Genomic DNA, 20,890 nt, shown 5'->3' on the forward strand with positions numbered 1-20,890 from the left:
CACAATGAGCACAGTGCCCAGTATTTGGATTACCAGACCAGTATTTGGATTACCAGATGAGTATTTGGATTACCATCATGTACTCCAGTGGGAGATGCTTGTAGCACTGGAATGTATCCACCCATCAGTCACAGTTGTTTGCAGGGTAGCTGTGGTGGCAGGTAAATAGTCAGGGTATACCACTGAAGAAAGACTTATTACAGTTATGTAAGGGTCATCTAATGAAGTATTACAGTATTGTACAGCTGTGATAGCTAATTGTGTCAGGTATCATTACATCAATGACATGAGGTTGCTACTCACCATATAGTGGAGATGTTGAGTCACAGATAGGTGCAACAAAAAGACTGTCAAAAAAGTAAGCATTCCACCAAAAAAGGCTTTCACCTAAATTCGGCTGGCCTCGGCAGCCAGAGACTGTGGTCGTGTGTGTGTGTGTGTGTGTGTGTGTGTGTGTGTGTGTGTGTGTGTGTGTGTGCGCGCGCGCGATCAAAGTTCAACATCCAGGTAGTGTATTAGATGTCATTTCCTAAAACACACAATCTGTGGCAGACAGTCTTGTTTCCAGAGAAGTTTTGGGGTACTGAAAGCATGAATAATTAAATACTCACTGATGATTCCTTTAACAAAATGTCATGATCATGTGTTATTTCTTAATGGTAGCTATTGGACCATTTCTGCCATTAAAAGATATGTTTAATGATCAGAAAGTAGCTGGGACCTCACAGAAGTGAGTACAAATTCTTATTTTGAAACTGTTACTAGAGCAATGATAGATGGATAAATAAAGAGAAATATAAGTACAGTATTGCTGTTGGGTGCTCTTACATGCCATTCACTATTGCACTGTATGTGTCATAAAGATTATTAGTGGTTACATCTTTGTATTCTGATCTTCTCACCTTCCATATACTTGTTTCTTAATTATTCGATATTAACAGAGCTTATAATAGGACTTGTAAGAACCTAATATATATTGTCCCCATATCTATGTTGCCGTAATGTATTTCAGTTTTATATATTATTATTATATTTTATTCATTTATCTCAGTTTATTTTTGAAGCTATATTTTTGCAACAGTTTTTATTAGAAGTAATTACTTTTTCTTTTTTAAAATAATGATTAACTTTCGTTTTCAGTGCTGGAGAAAACCTGTCATGTGTAATAATCTTTGTGGTGGTTTATTATTTCTTAATGGCAGCTGTGGTGTGGTTCGTCATTCTTACATATGCGTGGCACTTAAGTTTCCAAGCATTAGGTAAGTAATACATATGAAGAGCCTTTCAGTACTAAACTAAGTAGCATGCTTAGTGTAATAAAATTCCAGAATCATTTCTCAGGGCAGTAAATATTTGCTTTTGCTTGCCTGTCACTGCATAGCTGTCAGTGTATCATTACTGAGGCAGTGCCTTTGAGAGGGAGAAAAATGTTGTTTTCTGGCTAATCCACAGTTTTTCTATACTACACATTGACTACATGTGAGTCATTTCTTGAAAAAACCTCTTTGAAATCCTGCAGTCTTAAATTAACAGTTAAGCCACTACTTACAAATAATTGAGGGTAATTTCCATTTCAAGTCACTAACAGCCTGAATAAAAACAAGAGTGGAATGCACATGCTCATGTTGTTGTGGTCAAATACCTTTTGAAACAAATTCACAATTTTTAATTTCAGTTGGTGACTTCAAACTACCTACCGACAAAGAATTTGAGGGAAAGCTAGTTTATTTTTCCGGTCTATGTCATTGTTAAAATACCTAAGGAATATCTTTTCAGGTTTTTACACTGATGTGTGTTACTCAAATTCCGTGATGTTTCATTTGCAGTTTTATGAGTGACGCAGTCCAGTTGCATGCAATTCCATTTCATATTTAATCTTGAATGCACTATATCTTCTTTAGATATTGTGCACTAAAACCACTTTGTCATGGAGTAAAAAAAGTGCTTTCTTTAAATGTTGCTGGAAATCCAATTGAAACATTTCCCCAACAAATGTACATGTCGATAGCTGTGAAACATCATTATAATTTGGTAGGTTCACCAAAAACATTCAGAAGTAAGGCATTTTTGATTTCATCACAAGGTTATATATACGAAAAATGAGTATACACAAAATATTTTGCATTCAAGAGTAACCACAAAATAAAATATTTCTATTTGTAAAACACTGTCCTGGAAGAATCTTGAAAGTGAAGAAATGAAATGGCATAAAAGAGGTATGCTGATGCTTGGAAATTAAGAGGTAATGTTCTTTTGCTGATCCGTAGAATAGCACTTGATGTGCAGTTATTTCTTGGTCAAAGAGGCTAGTTGTTCAGAGGTTCAGCTCAGAAAATTGCACCGAGCGAGGTGGCGCAGTGGTTAGCACACTGGACTCGCATTCGGGAGGACGACGGTTCAATCCCGTCTCCGGCCATCCTGATTTAGGTTTTCCGTGATTTCCCTAAATCGTTTCAGACAAATGCTGGGATTTCCTTCCCAATCCTTCCTTAACCCGAGCTTACGCTCCGTCTCTAATGACCTCGTTGTCGACGGGATGTTAAACACTAACCACCACCACCACCATCAGAAAATTGCAAATCCAAATAATAGAAATTCCCTCTGAATATTAGAACTCTTGAGTCCACTATGATCCAGTACATTAGTAAGGCCAGAGACCAACAAGAATCTAGAAAGCATCTACAGATGCATTAACTGTCATGTGACACTCAAAATGAATTTATTTCTAGTTGTGCCCATCATGTCAGTGGTGCTGTCTTGGAACAGAGAGAAAATGAGAATCATTATTTAATTATTTTTGCTGCAACTCCTGATTCAAATTATATTGAACAAATAATATTAATCGTATGTTATATTTATTTAAGGAAACTGATAAATATTAAATTAACGAATGATTTTTGGAATTTGCAGATTATAACCAGAAAACAAGAATTGCTATTGCACATTTAATTCGATCAATACTTGTGAAACATTCAGTTCCTATTAGTGAATGCAGCAGACAAGGTTATAATAGCAGAAGTAATATTAGAGGGTCATATGTAGGAGATCAGATGCATTTTCTTCAGTGAAATCCTCTTGTAAAATGTCCTCCATTTACATGTTGTATCCTTATGTGGAATACAAGCAACTGAGTGTTGCCATGAAGCAGACACTTTATTTGGAGAGATTAAATTTTTTTTGCGACCTGTCCAATAGCAGTCCACAATGCTAGAAAATACTGAAACCATGTGTCGGTAGATCTTTATATACATGTTTGAATGCTCAGGTTGAGGCTGCAATACCAATTGCAGCTCTCTTGGATAAGCTTTCCATTGCTGTTGAAACTCTCCATAAGTTAAATTTGTCATCTGAAACACGTTCTTTGGTATGGGGTGTTTTGGATTATGTGAGATCATTCGGCTGTTTAATCATGGCATCTGTTTAGGTAAAGTTGTGGCACCAGTTGATTGTTGTTGTTGTTGTGGTCTTCAGTCCTGAGACTGGTTTGATGCAGCTCTCCATGCTACTCTATCCTGTGCAAGCTTCTTCATCTCCCAGTACCTACTGCAACCTACATCCTTCTGAATCTGCTTAGTGTACTGATCTCTTGGTCTCCCTCTACGCTTTTTACCCTCCACGCTGCCCTCCAATGCTAAATTTGTGATCCCTTGATGCCTCAAAGCATGTCCTACCAACCGATCCCTTCTTCTAGTCAAGTTGTGCCACAAGCTTCTCTTCTCCCCAATCCTATTCAATACCTCCTCATTAGTTACGTGATCTACCCACCTTATCTTCAGCATTCTTCTGTAGCACCACATTTTGAAAGCTTCTATTCTCTTCTTGTCCAAACTACTTATCGTCCATGTTTCACTTCCAAACATGGCTACATTCCATACAAATACTTTCAGAAAAGACTTCCTGACACTTAAATCTATACTCGATGTTAACAAATTTCTCTCCTTCAGAAACGCTTTCCTTGCCATTGCCAGTCTACACTGTATATCCTCTCTACTTCGACCATCATCAGTTATTTTGCTCCCCAAATAGCAAAACTCCTTTCCTAATCTAATCCCCTCAGCATCACCCGATTTAATTTGACTACATTCCATTATCCTTGTTTTGCTTTTGTTGATGTTCATCTTATATCCTCCTTTCAAGACACTGTCCATTCCGTTCAGCTGCTCTTCCAAGTCCTTTGCTGTCTCTGACAGAATTACAATGTCATCGGCGAACCTCAAAGTTTTTATTTCTTCTCCATGAATTTTAATACCTACTCCAAATTTTTCTTTTGTTTCCTTTACTCCTTGCTCAATATACAGATTGAATAACATCGGGGAGAGGCTACAACCCTGTCTCACCCCTTTCCCAACCACTGCTTCCCTTTCATGCCCCTCGACTCTTATAACTGCCACCTGGTTTCTGTACAAATTGTAAATAGCCTTTCGCTCCCTGTATTTTACCCCTGCCACCTTCAGAATTTGAGAGTATTCCAGTTAACATTATCAAAAGCTTTCTCTAAGTCTACAAATGCTAGAAACATAGGTTTGCCTTTTCTTAATCTTTCTGCTAAGATAAGTCGTAAGGTTAGTATTGCCTCATGTGTTCCAACATTTCTACGGAATCCAAACTGATCTTCCCCGAGGTCCGCTTCTACTAGTTTTTCCATTCGTCTGTAAAGAATTCGCGTTAGTATTTTGCAGCCATGACTTATTAAACTGATAGTTCGGTAATTTTCACATCTGTCACCAGTTGATTAGAGAAGCAAATTACTACAAGCTCGCAATAGTACTATTGGTGTTGAGGTAAAAGACTCTGAGAGCTTAGTAAGTGACCTAAAATATCTTTGCGAAAATTGAGACGCCATTCTATTTGTTGCCAGTGCAATTAATATCAATCCTCAATTTTGGGTAGTGCACACTAAGAAGAGGAAATCATTTCATGTTGAAAGCAGGAGCTAACTTATTCGAGTTAAACATATTTTATGTCATTATATCTAGTGCCTGACTTGAAAACCTGACATGAAACAGTGAAGATTTTAGACATAACATTTCCAGAAAGAAAGGCTCACAAAACACCATTGACAGTGTTATCTGCAAATAGTTTATAATGTAATATGTTACCCGTGTGTGAATAATGGTGGTTTACATCAGAATGCACTGATGTCTATTTATAGAAATGTGTGGGCACACCAGAGAACACTCTATATTGCAGCATTACTGGCACCAGGTATTTCATCATTTTATAAATCAGTATAACATTTAACTTTCTGTTTTAAAGTGGACTGAAAGTAATTAAACAAATTTAGAAAATAAAATTAAGTGGAGCATACATACATTTTACAATAATTCATTATTGAGTAGCATTTGAAGCTGAGCATGTAAGTTTGTCTGTCACATCAGTTTTCTCTTTTCCTTGTCATGTAGGTCATGGTTGAGCTATCATCTGGTTCCCTAGCTGTTGTGGTCTTGGGCTCTGATAACTGCCTTTGTCACTACTTTTCAAACCTATTTGTTATTATTCTTTCAGTCTCCTACTCCATGGAAGCGCCTTGGTGCTAGTATTCTTTCCCGATATATTTAATTTTTATACACTCCTCCATGATTTATCTGGTGTGTTTGTTCTCTCAAAGCTGCAGTGGGAATCTGGAAATATGGTTTATGGCTAGTTTTTGTTTCACTACATTCCAAATAATTTTGAGCATTATAGAACATTATACAAGGTGTATCATAATAGTTGTTACTAGTTTCCTGAAACAATAGGAGAGCATGAAATTTACCATTTTTCTTAATAAAGCAGTATCCAGTAACGCATTGTTTTGAACTTGCGCTGGGATGTAATAATAGTGCTGGAAGTGCTTCACTGCAAAACGAGTGTGAAATGTAGAGCACGATCTTAACAAAGGCGCATCACACAAGTATACTACTGTTTTCTTTCTACATCATTTAAATTTGTAGATAGTCCAGTCTACTCTAAGTCTGATTGAAAATGTGTGTGGAAACCAGAAATGTGAATGCAGAAAATGTGCTGGGAAAAAATTACCTATGTGAGACAGAAAATTTAACATTCAGTTTAAATTCTATAATTAGGAACCCTGTGTTTCCTCGCTTTCATAGAAAAACAATGTTATATATTTTAATGCCTGAAACTAAGAGAAAAAATTCAGTAGTTCCTTGTGTCCATGTAAGAAAAACAGCTGAAGCAAAAGCATCTAAAATTGGAGTGATGAGCACTGCCTTTTGTACAGAAAACATAGCATTAGCAGACACTGTGTACTGATAAGTAATGTTTACATTCTTGTCTTCTACCACATCAGAAAATTAGGAACTTTGATGTTAACATGTTCTGCAATACAGGGTAACACTGCATCCATCATGCAACCTAAGTTAGTACTGTTAATAGTGGCTCGATGATACACTTGTGTACAATGCTGCATTCTGAGATTCAACCTATTTCACAACAAACAAATGTTAATTCGCTCAAATTTTCCAGCAACATTTTGTACAACATATAGTACCATCATATAAACCAGTGGAAAAATGCCCCTGACAGATCACATAAAAGGCAAAAATGTTCATCCTTAAAAAAAACTGACAGAAAAGTGGGGAATCAGTCTTCATTCCAACTTCCTCACCAAAAATTTTGCCATGTGACTGTATTCCTACTTTTTTAATACATAATATTCTAAATCCTTTGACCCAGTCTCTCTTTATAGTGAAGCATTCATACTCAGCAACTCCCTCTCACTCTCACTGTCTATTTGCCTTCTCATTGTGTCATTATTCTCCCATTGATTTACCATATATCCCACTGCCATTCTCTCTTCTCTCACCGACACTGTCTCCATTTCTCTTTCTTTTTCTCTGCCACTGTCTCCTCAATACTTCAGTAGCTCAAAAATTTTGGGACGTCCAGATTATTTTTCCCCTATACCCACGTATTTAAAATATCAGTCCCAAATGTGGCCCTCCCATGCCTACATTTAAAGTTCGCTGGTCTGGGAGGGTCCAGCCACCCCTCCCCAAACCTGTCATGGTGTCTACTCATCTCGCTTTTTGTCTACACTGTCTCCTCTCTCTCTTCCTCCTACTGTTCCTATTTTCATGCATCTCTCCTTCTATTTTACTGCATCTCTCCTCCTTTACTGCCACTGTCTCTCACTGACCATCAACATCTCTCTGTCTCTCTCTCATGAAATTTCTGCCATTTGGCTGTTAATTGTTCATTTGTTTTAAACAGTCATGATTTTGACTGTATAGCCACTCTCAAGTTTATGTTGAAATGTTCAACTATGTCTGACCTGTCTGTGACGTGTCATCATTGGAAGGACGTATTTCTGGTCTGAGATTAATAGTGTTGCAGGGTATGAGTACCTATTGAAGATGCATAATGTTCTGGCATATTGATATGAACATGAAGAACACAAGAGCAGAAAGGCTGTGAAACATCAGCCAATAAATAGCCTGCTGACCAGACTGCACCACAACAGGAGCAGCCTCTACAGGAAGAGAACATAAGCACCACTCCTGCCAGCCTCATCCTCACAGTGGTAGACCAGCACTCATGGAACAGTTATTAGTGATCCATATCCATTGCTTACATGGACATTGACTTCTTTGCATGTCACCAATTGCTTGTGACACGTTCTTTTAATTCAGAGTTAAATATTGTCAATCTTCTTTATCGTAATAAAAACTATTAAAGTGATTTGCTTGAATTGTATAGCTATCCGAGAAAGCAGTATCCTTTAGGCACCCTATAAGAGATGGATGGGCGGGACCCCACACATAATATGGCTGGCATTGTGCACAGTGAAAAACCGCAATCGGTGTATAATACCAGAAAAATGTGAATACGTAGGCTTTCCTGGCATAAGTCTTGAAAGTCTCTTCAGGTTTGCTTCCGGGTCCTAAAATCAACTTGACTCGATATTTCGGCGATCCCAGCAGCAAACCAGAAGAGACTTTCAAGACCAGACGATGATGTGTCACAGGCAGGTCAGACGTATTTTAACATTTCAACATGTACTCAAGAATGGCTATAAAGCCAAAATCATTATTGTGTAAAATAAATGAATAATTAACAGTCAAGTGATAGAAATTTGTTTAAAAAAATTCTACACGTCTGTGGTCCCCCATAAAGGAAAGACCATTAATATCTCCTCTCTCTTTGGCATCTACTGCTATTGTCTTCATCCATCTTTCTCTTCCAATGACACTTTCTCTGTCCTTCCATCACCGTCTTCTGTCTCCTCCTCTCCAACTGGCACTGTCTCCTCCATCTTCCATCATCACTGTCTCTCTGCTACTCTCTTTCAGCACAAAAAAAGTGCGAATGTGTTAGCATGTCAAAAATTTTGGAGAAAGGAGGAAGAATGAGAACTCAGGCAGCTGGTTCCCGAATTTTCTGTCAGTCTTTTCAAGATGGATTTATTCACCTTCCTTTGCTCCAACAGGGGCATTTTTCTGCTCGTTTGCTTGTTTTCCTGCAACGGTAGGGTATGAAGCTTATATAAAACAGTTCCTATAGATCAGTAAAGTTGTGACAGTTAGTTATATACTTCAACACATTTATGTACTTTGACAAGTATAAACAACAAATAAGTATGCATGATATAAGGTTAACACGCAATGGTTCTTTTTTCTCATTACTTTGCTCATCAACAGCAATTAATCAAAAATGCGTGGTTTATGATTTGTATCACAAAAGAGTAAAAATGTTCTTAGCAATATTTTACTGAATTTCCAGTTTTGCATAGTTTTTGGCTGTCATTTTCTCTTCAAGTGTGTTAAGACCCTTTGTAGCCTATTTTTTGTTCTGCGGTACCACTATGGGCATATTTGTATAGGTGTGAAGTGCCCATTATACAGAGACAGCACACAATTAAGTTTTACTGGTGAAAAATGCTGACTAAAAACATAGTTTGGTGACCTGAGAACTCTTCAATGACCCTAGAACCTTTGCCATATCTCCACCCAGTCAAGTGAATCTTTATTTACTTGTCTGGCTGGTTATTATATGCATATTTTACTACACAAGTATGACAACTTTGAACCTCTGCATCTCGGTAACTGATAATGATATTGATCAAAGTTTTGAGGTTCTCTGAGAATATTATCTTAAGAACATATAATAAAGGTTTTGAAGATCTGCCATGGAAAGAAACTGCAGAAGTGGACATCACCACAATTTGTACCCAAAAAACTGTAGTTTGTGGGATTTTCTCAGGAATCGCACATAACAAATGGTGCTTTGATAAGCCTCCTTAAGACCACTCTGGACCACACCTAATACAAAGAAACCAACCGATCTGCTCAATTTGCCTGGGCTGGAGATGGTGGGCAATGTTTAAATTTTGACCCTGTTCTGTAGGGTAGCTGCAGTATGCCAATTCTTCCGACCGGTGTACAAATGGCCGCTAGACCAAGGATTATCCAAAACAGTTGACCCCCATGTTTCTGTGATCAGTATAGCCCAAGATATGATCCCTGAAAAATTGCATTTTTGTGCACAGCTTTTCAGAACATATAGGTACTGCACACTGTCATGCATGGACCAATTGCATTTTTAAAGATATATTTAGCGTTCAATAAGAAATTAACATTTATTCTGTATTCTGTCTCAATGAGTATCTTTTGTCCATCTACATTATTCCTCGAATGGTGTTATGTGTAAAACATGTCAAACCTTCTTTAAAATAACAAAAAAATTGGTGTGCTATAATTTTAGATGGGATCCCTGGGCCCTGTCCTGGCTTTCAGCAGCCCTGGTATATTCATGACAGTTTGGAGCCATCTAACAGCAGGCAGCTGCAATTATGTAGATATGAAAAACATATATGTGGAATGTTAATAACATTTGTTTTATTTATAAAACTTTAAAGAGTTTTCACATAAAAAATTCAGAGGCATTACTTCTGTGTGTGTGTGTGTGTGTGTGTGTGTGTGTGTGTGTGTGTGTGTGAGGGGGGGGGGGGAGTCAGTATGTGTGATGTGTGTGGGTGGGCATGGGTCTGTGCACGCATGTCATTTGCAGGGGTAAACAATAGTTAAGAACAGTAGGTATTTTCTTTGATTTAACAGAAGTATTTGATTGTGTGGACCATAAGTTGGAATGTTAAGGAATTAGGGGAAAAGCTTAACAATGCTTCACTTCATATTTGAAAGTAGGAAGCAGGATGTTGTCATCCAGTGTCAACAAACTGGGATGAAATTTGAATTTGACTGGGATCATATAAGGTGGGAGGTGCCACAGGCTTCTGTTCTGGACCTTTTGCTTTTCTAGATGTATTATATCAGTGGTCTGGCATTAAACATGGTGGAGCAACTTTGTGAACCACCAAGAATATTCTTAGCCCAGAAAAAGGTCAGACTGATCTGCAGTGTCAGTTCGTAAACTTCATGTAGGCTGTTGTTCATGTCCATGAAATATAACTGTGCCATCCTGATATAATATTGACTCATTCTGAAGAGGTGCCAACATTCATTCAGTGAAGACTACAGGGCTATTACAAATGATTGAAGCGATTTCATAAATTCACTGTAGCTCCATTCATTGACATATGGTCACGACACACTACAGATACGTAGAAAAACTCATAAAGTTTTGTTCGGCTGAAGCCGCACTTCAGATTTCTGCCGCCAGAGCGCTCGAGAGCGCAGTGAGACAAAATGGCGACAGGAGCCGAGAAAGTGTATGTTGTGCTTGAAATGCACTCACATCAGTCAGTCATAACAGTGCAACGACACTTCAAGACGAAGTTCAACAAAGATCCACCAACTGCTAACTCCATTCGGCGATGGTATGCGCAGTTTAAAGCTTCTGGATGCCTCTGTAAGGGGAAATCAACAGGTCAGCCTGCAGTGAGCGAAGAAACGGTTGAACGCGTGCGGGCAAGTTTCACGCGTAGCCCGCGGAAGTCGACGAATAAAGCAAGCAGGGAGCTAAACGTACCACAGCCGACAGTTTGGAAAATCTTACGGAAAAGGCTAAAGCAGAAGCCTTACCATTTACAATTGCTACAAGCCCTGATACCCTATGATAAAGTCAAACGCTTTGAATTTTCGGCGCGGTTGCAACAGCTCATGGAAGAGGATGCGTTCAGTGCGAAACTTGTTTTCAGTGATGAAGCACCATTTTTTCTTAATGGTGAAGTGAACAGACACAATGTGCGAATCTGGGCTGTAGAGAATCCTCACGCATTCGTGCAGCAAATTCGCAATTCACCAAAAGTTAACGTGTTTTGTGCAATCTCACGGTTTAAAGTTTACGGCCCCTTTTTCTTCTGCGAAAAAAATGTTACAGGACACGTGTATCTGATCTGGACATGCTGGAAAATTGGCTCATGCCACAACTGGAGACCGACAGCGCCGACTTCATCTTTCAACAGGATGGTGCTCCACCGCACCTCCATCATGATGTTCGGCATTTCTTAAACAGGAGATTGGAAAACCGATGGATCGGTCGTGGTGGAGATCATGATCAGCAATTCATGTCATGGCCTCCACGCTCTCCCGACTTAACCCCATGCGATTTCTTTCTGTGGGGTTATGTGAAAGATTCAGTGTTTAAACCTCCTCTACCAAGAAACGTGCCAGAACTGCGAGCTCGCATCAACGATGCTTTCAAACTCATTGATGGGGACATGCTGCGCCGAGTGTGGGAGGAACTTGATTATCGGCTTGATGTCTGCCGAATCACTAAAGGGGCACATATCGAACATTTGTGAATGCCTAAAAAGCTTTTAGAGTTTTTGTATGTGTGTGCAAAGCATTGTGAAAATATCTCAAATAATAAAGTTATTGTAGAGCTGTGAAATCGCTTCAATCATTCGTAATAAGCCTGTAGATTGAAAATGTGCTTCGATAACACTTCCTTAAGTACTGTAGAGAAGACGTGCACTATTCATGAAGTTTATTTTTCAGTAGGTTTCCAATAGGACTGAAAAAATGGAGGGGTAAACTATGAATACACGTACAAATACAAACTGAAAGATTTCCTTCTAGCACACTCCTTCTATTCTGTAGACAAAGTTACTTACACAGCAGTTGAGAACTTCTCTGTGTACTGTGATATTTATTAATGTATTCTCTCGCAGGTGTCCGCCCTCCCCTGCCCCGAGAAATTTCGGGGGAACTGCCAGATCTCTGCAATATGCTTTTTGTGGAAGAATATGTTGTTGTTCTGGTCTTCAGTCACAAGACTGGTTTGATGCAGCTCTCCATGCTACTCTATCCTGTGCAAGCTTCTTCATCTCCCAGTACCTACTGCAACCTACATCCTTCTGAATCTGATTAGTGTAGTCATCTCTTGGTCTCCCTCTACGATTTTTACTCTCCACGCTGCCCTCCAATACTAAATTGGTGATCCCTTGATGCCTCAGAACATGTCCTACCAACCGATCCCTTCTTCTAGTCAAGTTGTGCCACAAACTCCTCTTCTCCCCAATTCTTTATGTAATCTACCCATCTAATCTTCAGCATTCTTCTGTAGCACCACATTTCGAAAGCTTCTATTCTCTTCTTGTCCAAACTATTTATCGTCCACGTTTCACTTCCATACATGGCTACACTCCATACAAATACTTTCAGATACGACTTCGTGACACTTAAATCTATACTCGATGTTAACAAATTTCTCTTCTTGAGAAACGCTTTCCTTGCCATTGCCAGTCTACATTTTATATCCTCTCTACTTCGACCATCATCAGTTATTTTGCTCCCCAAATTTCCTAATCTAATTCCCTCAGCTTCCCTCAGCATCACCAGACTTAATTCGACTACATTCCATTATCCTTGTTTTGATTTTGTTGATGTTCACCTTATATCCTCCTTTCAAGACACTGTCCATTCCATTCAACTGCTCTTCCAAGTCCTCTGCTGTCTCTGACAGAATTACAATGTCATCGGTGAACCTCAAAGTTTTTATTTCTTTTTCATGGATTTTAATCCCTACTCCGAATTTTTCTTTTGTTTCCTTTACTGCTTGCTCAATATACAGATGGGATAACTTCGGGGAAAGGCTACAACCCTGTCTCACTCCTTTCCCAACCACTGCTTCCCTTTCATGCCCCTCGACTCTTATAACTGTCATCTGCTTTCTGTACAAATTGTAAATAGCCTTTCGCTCCCTGTATTTTACCCCTGCCACCTTCAGAATTTGAAAGAGAGCATTCCCACTCAATATTGTCAAAAGCTTTCTCTAAGTCTACAAATGCTAGGAACGTAGGTTTGCCTTTCCTTAATCTTTCTTCTAAGGTGAGTCTTAAGGTCAGTATTACCTCACGTGTTCCAATATTTCTACGGAATCCAAACTGATTTTCCCCGCGGTCCGCTTCTACCAATTTTTCCATTCGTCTGTAAAGAATTCACGTTGGTATTTTGCAGCTGTGAGTTATTAAACTGATAGTTCGGTAATTTTCACATCTGTCAACACCTGCTTTCTTTGGGATTGGAATTATTATATTCTTCTTGAAGTCTGAGGGTATTTCTCCGGTCTCATACATCTTGCTCACCAGATGGTAGAGTTTTGTCAGGACTGGCTCTCCCAAGGCTATCAGTAGTTCTAATGGAATGTTGTCTACTCCCTGGTCTTGTTTCGACGTAGGTCTTTCAGTACTCTGTAAAACTCTTCATGCAGTATCATATCTCCCATTTCATCTTCATCTACATCCTCTTCCGTTTCCATAATACTGTCCTCAAGTACATCACCCTTGTATAGACCCTCTATATACTCCTTCCACCTTTCTGCTTTCCCTTCTTTGCTTAGAACTGGGTTTCCATCTGAGCTCTTGATATTCATACAAGTGGTTCTCTTTTCTCCAAAGGTCTCTTTAATTTTCCTGTAGGCAGTATCTATCTTACCCCTAGTGAGATAAGCCTCTACATCCTTACATTTGTCCTCTAGCCATCCCTTCTTAGCCATTTTGCACTTCCTGTTGATCCCATTTTTGAGATGTTTGTATTCCTTTTTGCCTGCTTCATTTACTGAATATTTATATTTTCTCCTTTCATCAATTAAATTCAATATTTCTTCTGTTACCCAAGGTTTTGTACCAGCCCTCGTCTTCTTACCTACTTGATCCTCTGCTGCCTTCACTACTTCATCCCTCAAAGCTACCCATTCATCTTCTACTTCTTCTTTCCCCATTCCTGTCAATTTTTCTATTATACTCCCCCTGAAACTCTGTACAACCTCTGGTTTAGTCAGTTTATACAGTTCCCATCTCCTTAAATTCCCACCTTTTTGCAGTTTCTTCAGTTTTAATCTACAGTTCATAACAAATAGATTGTGGTCAGAGTTCACATCTGCCCCTGGAAGTGTCTTACAATTTAAAACCTGCATCCTGAATCTCTGTCTTACCATTATATAATCCATCTGAAGCCTGTCAGTATCTCCAGGCTTCTTCCATGTATACAACCTTCTTTTGTGATTCTTGAACAAGGTGTTAGCTATGATTAAGTTATGCTCTGTGCAAAATTCTACCAGGCGGCTTCCTCTTTCATTTCTTCCCCCAAATCCATAATCACCTACTATGTTTCCTTCTCTTCCTTTTCCTACTACCGAATTCCAGTCACCCATGACTATTAAATTTTCGTCTCCCTTCACTACCTGAATAATTTCTTTTATCTCCTCATACATTTCTTCAATTTCTTCATTATCTGCAGAGCTAGTTGGCATATAAACTTGAAATACTGTAGTAGGCGTGGGCTTCGTGTCTATCTTGGCCACAATAATGCGTTCACTATGCTGTTTGTAGTAGCTTACCTGCACTCCTATTTTTTTTATTCATTATTGAACCTACTCCTGCATTACCCCTATTTGATTTTGTATTTATAACCCTGTATTCACCTGACCAAAAGTCTTGTTCCTCCTGCCACCAAACCTCACTAATTCCCACTATATCTAACTTTAAGCTATCCATTTCCCTTTTTAAATTTTCTAACCTACCTGCACGATTAAGGGATCTGACATTCCTCGCTCCGATCCGTAGAATGCCAGTTTTCTTTCTCCTGAATACGACGACATCCTCTTGAGAAGAATCTATACGACAGGAAATCTTTAAATTTCAATTTCACTTTTTCCATGTTTTAATAATTTTTTAATTCCTTGTTTATAAATTTTCTAATCAACATTTGAAAATTATTTTGTAGCTCATTCCATGTTAAAGTTACTTTGACTCATATGGTCCCACAGAATCTGAAATAAATCAAAACTGTTTGGGCTTATAAGAAACATATTGCAAGTAATGTAGCTTCCTTGCTTATTGTATTCTGTTTTATTGTGACATCTGTTGTTAATACAGAAATATTTATATGTTCTGCTTTTATCCTCTTGCTGTGATTTGTCAAATTTTACTCTTTAATGCACACTAAATGTTTCAGGTAAAGTAAAGGAAAAAATTGATAAGAAAGGATCTTATTTTCATTTGGTTGCCTGGTCTCTACCATTAATTTTAACCATCACAACAATGGCTCTTGGTGAAATTGATGGTAATAGTGTCGCTGGAATATGCTTTGTTGGTTACTTGAACCATACTGCAAGATATGGTTTGCTTCTTGCTCCACTTTCGGTAGCTGTGGTGGTTGGAGGTTACTTCTTGAGTAGAGGTAGGTTATCTGGACATACTTAATTTGATTTCAAAATACAAAAAAACTTTTAAGTTTATTTAATGCTCTCAATTAATAAAATAATAGTAACTATAAATTGTAGGTAATGCCGATCTTGTATTAGTGGATTGGTTTTTCCCTCACAGTAAGAAAACATAAATTAATAGCAAAGCAATTTGAAATATATAGCAGTTTATCTTGCTTGCTATTAATTACGTGTTGATTAAAGTAAATAATCTTTGCATAATCATCTTGTTTTCAATAGAACACATTTGGATATCGTAGGTGTTGCTTTTGCTTCTTTCATTGCTATCTTTTGATGTAATAATTTTCATAACGTAGCAAATTGAACATTTTATGTTACGATTTTCATTGTTTTTTCAGTAATAATTAATTTCAAAATATTCGTCTTATGTAATGTCCAATTTTATATTCCGTGATGCCACGAGGTCATTCAGTATTGATGTAATTATGTTATTTAATGATATGTCATTAAGTCTACAACTTTTAGTGACATCTGAGAATTCATGCCAGACTGAATCTCAAAATCTGATTTCCTACTTTTTGTGAGCTGTCACCTTCACTATTTGCCTAACTGTGGACACTTTCTGGTCTGACTCAAAACTATCATTGTCACTGATGCTTCCACCTATGATACCCAAGCGCTATTACCAGAGGTGCCCCTGCAGGGTGTATGGGAATAACACCACTGTGGGTGAGGCATGGGGGGGGGGGGGGGGGGGGCAGGCAGACAGATTTGTTGGAATGCTGTGGCATACACTGCCACAGTTCTACAACTGATATGAGACCTGATGTGCCAGCACATTGGGCTGTCATAATATGTATCAAATTCAAATGACTCTTGCATGTTTGCAGCAGATATTCTCTCTCTCTTTTAAGATCAAAGATCATAGTAAGGAGTGTTCCAAAAAGAATATATGTATTTCAAACTTATATATTTATTGAACTGTAAGGCATACATCTATGAGTCTTGGGACACATGGCAGTATGGATCCACATCTTCAACTCTTTAAGGGTCAATGTCAGTGTTGGTGCATCACTGTTGTCCTTAATGCAACCCCACAGGAAGAAGTCACAGGGTGTCAAATCCAGTGACCGTGGAGGCCAGCTAAGAAGTGCTAAGTTGCCAGCTCTTTGATGAACAATCCACCAGTTCGGCAATGTTGCAGTCATATATAATAACCCACTTGGCAACTCCAGTGATGGAGTGCCCTGTATTGATTAAAAATGAAGTTGTCCTTGTTTAGCCTCAGAAACAACCAGTTTTGTCACATAGCAAGGTACTGCTGACTGGTAACCATTTTTCCATCAAAGAATATTGGGTCATAGATAGATGAGTGGTGTATTGCAAAAATCACATTGACTTTGGGAGAATCTCATACATATTCAGTGTTGTGTAGGCCCCAAATTGAAACATTGTTTTTGTCCACTTTCCCTATAAGATGAAATGTCGCTTTGTCAATGAATTTGATGCATTGTGCAAAAGTGTTATCATTATCAATAGCATTCTGAAGCTCATCAGAAAACACCACATATGCGCTTGTTATTATGACATAGATCCTGTAACGGCTGTTACTTCTACATCTACATTCATACCCAGCAAGCCACCCAACGGTGTGTGGCAGAGGGCACCTTACGTGCCACTGTCATTACCTCCCTTTCCTGTTCCAGTCGCGTATGGTTCGCGGGAAGAACGACTGTCTGAAAGCCTCCGTGCGCGCTCTAATCTCTCTAATTTTACATTCGTGATCTCCTCGGGAGGTATAAGTAGGGGGAAGCAATATACTCGATACCTCATCCAGAAACGCACCCTCTCGAAACCTGGCGAGCAAGCTACACCGCGATGCAGAGCGCCTCTCTTGCAGAGTCTGCCACTTGAGTTTATTAAACATCTCCGTAACGCTATCACGGTTACCAAATAACCCTGTGACGAAACGCGCCGCTCTTCTTTGGATCTTCTCTATCTACTCCGTCAACCCGATCTGGTACGGATCCCACACTGATGAGCAATACTCAAGTGTAGGTCGAACGAGTGTTTTGTAAGCCACCTCCTTTGTTGCTGGACTACATTTTCTAAGCACTCTCCCAATGAATCTCAACCTGGTACCCGCCTTACCAACAATTAATTTTATATGATCATTCCACTTCAAATCGTTCCGCACGCATACTCCCAGATATTTTACAGAAGTAACTGCTACCAGTGTTTGTTCCGCTATCATATAATCATACAATAAAGGATCCTTCTTTCTATGTATTCGCAATACATTACATTTGTCTATGTTAAGGGACAGTTGCCACTCCCTGCACCAAGTGCCTATCCGCTGCAGATCTTCCTGCATTTCGCTACAATTTTCTAATGCTGCAACTACTACAGCATCATCCGCGAAAAGCCGCATGGAACTTCCGACACTATCTACTAGGTCATTTATATGTATTGTGAAAAGCAATGGTCCCATAACACTCCCCTGTGGCACGCCAGAGGTTACCTTAACGTCTGTAGACATCTCTCCATTGATAACAACATGCTGTGTTCTGTTTGCTAAAAACTCTTCAATCCAGCCACACAGCTGGTCTGATATTCCGTAGGCTCTTACTTTGTTTATCAGGCGACAGTGTGGAACTGTATCGAACGCCTTCCGGAAGTCAAGAAAAATAGCATCCACCTGGGAGCCCCCATCCAATATTCTCTGGGTCTCATGAACAAATAAAGCGAGTTGGGTCTCACACGATCGCTGTTTCCAGAATCCATGTTGATTCCTACATAGTAGATTCTGGGTTTCCAAAAACGACATGATACTCGAGCAAAAAACATGTTCTAAAATTCTACAACAGATCGACGTCAGAGATATAGGTCTATAGTTTTGCGCATCTGCTTGACGACCCTTCTTGAAGACTGGGACTACCTGTGCTCTTTTCCAATCATTTGGAACCCTCCGTTCCTCTAGAGACTTGCGGTACACGGCTGTTAGAAGGGGGGCAAGTTCTTTCGCGTACTCCGTGTAGAATCGAATTGGTATCCCGTCAGGTCCAGTGGACTTTCCTCTGTTGAGTGATTCCAGTTGCTTTTCTATTCCTTGGACACTTATTTCGATGTCAGCCATTTTTTCGTTTGTGCGAGGATTTAGAGAAGGAACTGCAGTGCGGTCTTCCTCTGTGAAACAGCTTTGGAAAAAGGTGTTTAGTATTTCAGCTTTACGCGTGTCATCCTCTGTTTCAATGCCATCATCATCCCGGAGTGTCTGGGTATGCTGTTTCGAGCCACTTACTGATTTAACGTAAGACCAGAACTTCCTAGGATTTTCTGTCAAGTCTGTACATAGAATTTTACTTTCGAATTCACTGAACGCTTCTCGCATAGCCCTCCTTACGCTAACTTTGACATCGCTTAGCTTCTGTTTGTCTGAGAGGTTTTGGCTGCGTTTAAACTTGGAGTGAAGCTCTCTTTGCTTTCGCAGTAGTTTCCTAACTTTGTTGTTGTACCACGGTGGGTTTTTCCCGTCCCTCACAGTTTTACTCGGCACGTACCTGTCTAAAACGCATTTTACGATTGCCTTGAACTTTTTCCATAAACACTCAACATTGTCAGTGTTGGAACAGAAATTTTCGTTTTGATCTGTTAGGTAGTCTGAAATCTGCCTTCTATTACTCTTGCTAAACAGATAAACCTTCCTCCCTTTTTTTTATATTCCTATTAACTTCCATATTCAGGGATGCTACAACGGCCTTATGATCACTGATTCCCTGTTCTGCACTTACAGAATCGAAAAGTTCGGGTCTGTTTGTTATCAGTAGGTCCAAGATGTTATCTCCACGAGTCGGTTCTCTGTTTAATTGCTCGAGGTAATTTTCGGATAGTGCACTCAGTATAATGTCACTCGATGCTCTGTCCCTACCACCCGTCCTAAACATCTGAGTGTCCCAGTCTATATCTGGTAAATTGAAATCTCCACCTAAGACTATAACATGCTGAGGAAATTTATGTGAAATGTATTCCAAATTTTCTCTCAGTTGTTCTGCCACTAACGCTGCTGAGTCGGGAGGTCGGTAAAAGGAGCCAATTATTAACCCAGCTCGGTTGTTGAGTGTAACCTCCACCCATAATAATTCACAGGAACTATCCACTTCTACTTCACTACAGGATAAACTACTACTAACAGCGACGAACACTCCACCACCAGTTGCATGCAATCTATCCTTCCTAAACACCGTCTGTACCTTTGTAAAAATTTCGGCAGAATTTATCTCTGGCTTAAGCCAGCTCTCTGTACCTATAACGATTTCAGCTTCGGTGCTTTCTATCAGCGCTTGAAGTTCCGGTACTTTACCAACGCAGCTTCGACAGTTTACAATTACAATACCGATTGCTGCTTGGTCCCCGCATGTCCTGACTGCTCCGCACCCTTTGAGGCTGTTGCCCTTTCTGTACTTGCCCGAGGCCATCTAACCTAAAAAACCGCCCAGTCCACGCCACACAACCCCTGCTACCCGTGTAGCCGCTTGCTGCGTGTAGTGGACTCCTGACCTATCCAGCGGAACCCGAAACCCCACCACCCTATGGTGCAAGTCGAGGAATCTGCAGCCCACATGGTCGCAGAACCGTCTCAGCCTCTGATTCAGACCCTCCACTCAGCTCTGTACCAAAGGTCCGCAGTCAGTCCTGTCGACGATGCTGCAGATGGTGAGCTCTGCTTTCATCCCGCTAGCGAGACTGGCAGTCTTCACCAAATCAGATAGCCGCCGGAAGCCAGAGAGGATTTCCTCCGATCCATAGCGACACACATCATTGGTGCCGACATGAGCGACCACCTGCAGATGGGTGCACCCTGTACCCTTCATGGCATCCGGAAGGACCCTTTCCACATCTGGAATGACTCCCCCCGGTATGCACACGGAGTTCACATTGGTTTTCTTCCCCTCTCTTGCTGCCATTTCCCTAAGGGGCCCCATTACGCGCCTGACGTTGGAGCTCCCAACTACCAGTAAGCCCACCCTCTGCGACCGCCCGGATCTTGCAGACTGAGGGGCAACCTCTGGAACAGGACAAGCAGCCATGTCAGGCCGAAGATCAGTATCAGCCTGAGACAGAACCTGAAACCGGTTCGTCAGACAAACTGGAGAGGCCTTCTGTTCAGCCCTCCGGAATGTCTTTCGCCCCCTGCCACACCTCGAGACGACCTCCCACTCTACCACAGGTGAGGGATCAGCCTCAATGCGGGCAGTATCCCGGGCAACCACAGTCTTAGTCCGATCGGGGGATGCGTGGGACGAGCTGGCCGTCCCCGACA

The 20,890-nt window shown here is 40.1% G+C and overlaps 1 protein-coding gene across 1 annotated transcript in view; it reads left to right on the forward strand.

Moving 5' to 3' along the window:
* LOC126237429 (smoothened homolog) overlaps nucleotides 1-20,890 on the forward strand; it is a 119,247-nt gene that overhangs the window by 62,108 nt on the left and 36,249 nt on the right. The window contains exons 6-7 of the mRNA XM_049947540.1: nucleotides 1,141-1,259; nucleotides 15,360-15,584. Coding sequence (XP_049803497.1) covers nucleotides 1,141-1,259; nucleotides 15,360-15,584 — 344 coding nt within the window. The remainder of the gene's footprint in view (nucleotides 1-1,140; nucleotides 1,260-15,359; nucleotides 15,585-20,890) is intronic.

Source organism: Schistocerca nitens, chromosome 2, assembly GCF_023898315.1.
Source record: "Schistocerca nitens isolate TAMUIC-IGC-003100 chromosome 2, iqSchNite1.1, whole genome shotgun sequence".
NCBI lineage: Eukaryota > Metazoa > Arthropoda > Insecta > Orthoptera > Acrididae > Schistocerca > Schistocerca nitens.